At 46.6% G+C, this 2,796-nt stretch overlaps 1 protein-coding gene across 1 annotated transcript; it reads right to left on the bottom strand.

Moving 5' to 3' along the window:
- Window positions 1-222: 222 nt before the first annotated feature.
- LOC124046423 (putative nuclease HARBI1) lies at window positions 223-2,205 on the bottom strand. Its single transcript, XM_046366771.1, has 6 exons — window positions 2,060-2,205; window positions 1,943-1,978; window positions 1,290-1,844; window positions 1,105-1,220; window positions 897-1,008; window positions 223-802 (listed from the first exon to the last, which is right to left on the bottom strand). The coding sequence occupies exons 3-6, from the start codon at window positions 1,759-1,761 to the stop codon at window positions 465-467; spliced, it is 1,038 nt and encodes a 345-aa protein (XP_046222727.1). The 5' UTR covers window positions 1,762-1,844; window positions 1,943-1,978; window positions 2,060-2,205; the 3' UTR covers window positions 223-464.
- Between the last annotated feature and the right edge of the window lie 591 nt (window positions 2,206-2,796).

The raw sequence follows: 2,796 nt of genomic DNA, 5'->3' as shown, positions 1-2,796 counted from the left end.
CACCTGTTCCCGATCCTTTCCCCTGATTAGAGTCCCTATTTCTTCCTTTGTGTTCCGTTCCTGTCCTGTCGGTTCCTTGTCTAGAATTCACCGTGCTGTGTTTGTGTATCGCCCTGTCGTGTCGTGTTTTCCTCAGATGCTGCGTGGTGAGCAGGTGTCTGAGTCTGTCTGGTTCAAGTGCCTTCCCGAGGCAACCTGCTGTTCACCTGCATGACAGCATGTCTGCACACTAAAATAAATGCAGGACAAATCCATACACATCAACTGAACAGACAAATGAATGGATGCAGTAGCCTCCCTGCAGCCTTGTATTACACACAGTATACCGCACAAACATCATAAGAGGCCAAATTCGTAAAAAAACGAACCCAAAAAAAACCAAATTCCTCTGCCACCGCAGGACATATTTAACCAAAATTGAAAGCACACATACTAACTAAAATAATTCAACACATATTGGTCCCTCAGCAGCCGACCACTGTCGTCATCAGGGAAGATTGCCGGATTGTCCCAGTCCATGGCTGGTGGCACTCTGGGGCCCTCTCCTTCCTCAGGCAGGCCACATTGTGGAGGACAGCACAAGCCACAGTAATATCACATGCCCTAACAGGGCTGACCCTTAATTTGTGAAGGCAGTGAAAGCGTGCCTTCAGGAGGCCAAAGGTCATTTCAACTTTGGCCCTGGTCCTGGCATGGGCATGGTTGTAGGCCTGCTGTGCTTCCTGGGGGTCTGTGAAAGGTGTCAGGAGAAAAGGCTGGCAGCCATACCCCCTGTCTCCCAGCAACACACCAGAGAATTCACCTGTCAACACAAAATCTCATCATTACTACCTCATAAACACAGTGATATTCTTGACACAGCCATGATGGTTATAAATAGGAGTTGTGTGGCTTACCTTGTGATAGGCACTGATAGATTTCAGAGGCCCGAAAGATTCTGGAGTCATGGACTGAGCCAGGCCATTTTGCCACAACATTGCTGATCACACAGTCAGCATTGCAGACCATCTGAAATCATAAGATGAGGAATATTACACCAATCAATGCACATCACTGGCAATGCAGAGTGTTCGTCAATGGACAATATCAAAAAGTTATGTTCACCTGAACATTAATGCTGTGAAAGGATTTCCTATTCACAAAATCGGCCTCATGGGCACCTGAGGGGGCTTTTATCCTTATGTGTGTGCAGTCCACTGCACCAATGACATTGGGGAAACCTGTCACACAAAGTAATGAGTATCCTACTATGTGTTAACAGTTGTCCTGTAATTTGTAGATCCTCTTACCTGCAATCCTATAGAACTCCTCTTTGATGTCACAGAGTCTTCTGTGGCCAGGGAAGGAGATGAAGACATCTGCTAATGCTTTGATAGCCAGACACACACTCCTTATTGTGCGGCAAATTGTGGCCTTGTTCAGCTGTTCTGCATCCCCCACTGAGTACAGGAAGGCTCCACTAGCAAAAAAGCGCAAGGCCACACAAACCATTTGCTCCACACTCAGTGCATGGCTCCGTGCAGTGCGGTGCTTAATCCTGGGACCCAGTAGTCTGCATAGATACCTGATGCCATTTGCAGAAAACCTGTATCTTTCATATAGATGGTCGTCAGGGAAGGCCAGTGGGTCCAACCAGTCCCTGAAGACCCTTTCTCGCCTGAAGGCTCTCCTCAGCACAAGTGCTTCTTCATCCACCACATCTCGCACGAATGGGCATGCCATTGTCAGAGCAGAAAGGAACACACAATTTTGGGCCTTCATATAGGCTAGTGGCCACACCTGGTGCTGGGGGGGTGGGCAAAAGAGGGCGATGCCTTATAACGATGACTTGGTTGTACTGATTGCTGGGAAAATAAAAAAAACCTTAGAAAGATGCCAACGTCCTGTGTGCTCACAATAAGAGCTCATATGTCATGGCTCACTTGACTTTACGGGAATATACCTAATTTTTATTTTGAGCTGTGTCATCTTCTTGGAGCTGGGGGAGGAAATAAAAGCATTATGATTAATACATTTGTGTTACAGTTAGCATACAGTGTACATTGAAGGCATATCTCACCTCCCTCTCAAGTTTTTTTATTTCAAGGTCCAGTTTCCTAATTGTCCTCTTTTTTATTTCGGACTCCAGTGCAAGATTTTCCATCTTTTTCTTCTTGTACTGAATGTCTATGTCTGCCAGTTCTATTTGGCGCCGGAGGTGGTTGCCATACATGTCATGTTTTGTCATTTATTATCTTGTCTTGTCCCTGTGCTTCCTTCTATTCGTTTCCCTCTGCTGGTCTTATTAGGTTCTTTCCCTCTTTCTATCCCTCTCTCTCCCCCTCCCTCTCTCACTCTCCCGCTCTCTCTTCTCTCTATCGTTCCGTTCCTGCTCCCAGCTGTTCCTATTCCCCTAATCAATCATTTAGTCTTCCCACACCTGTTCCCGATCCTTTTCCCTGATTAGAGTCCCTATTTCTCTCCTTGTTATTCGTTTCTGCCCTGTCGGTTCCGTGTCTAGAATTCACCGTGCTGTGTTTGTGTATCGCCCTGTCGTGTCGTGTTTTCCTCAGATGCTGTGTGGTGAGCAGGTGTCTGAGTCTGTTTGGTTCAAGTGCCTTCCCGAGGCAACCTGCTGTTCACCTGCTGTTCTAGATCGAGTCTCCAGTTTGTCCTCGTCATTTCGAGTGAAAGTTGTGTTTTTTGATTGTATTTACTTTACTGGATTAAAGACTCTGTTTTCGCCAAGTCGCTTTTGGGTCCTCTTTCACCAGCATGACAGAAGGAACCGACCAAGGAATGGACCCAGCGACTTCA

Source organism: Oncorhynchus gorbuscha, linkage group LG10 (genome assembly GCF_021184085.1).
Source record: "Oncorhynchus gorbuscha isolate QuinsamMale2020 ecotype Even-year linkage group LG10, OgorEven_v1.0, whole genome shotgun sequence".
NCBI classification, from domain to species: domain Eukaryota; kingdom Metazoa; phylum Chordata; class Actinopteri; order Salmoniformes; family Salmonidae; genus Oncorhynchus; species Oncorhynchus gorbuscha.
This window is presented reverse-complemented; position numbering and strand designations above follow the sequence as displayed.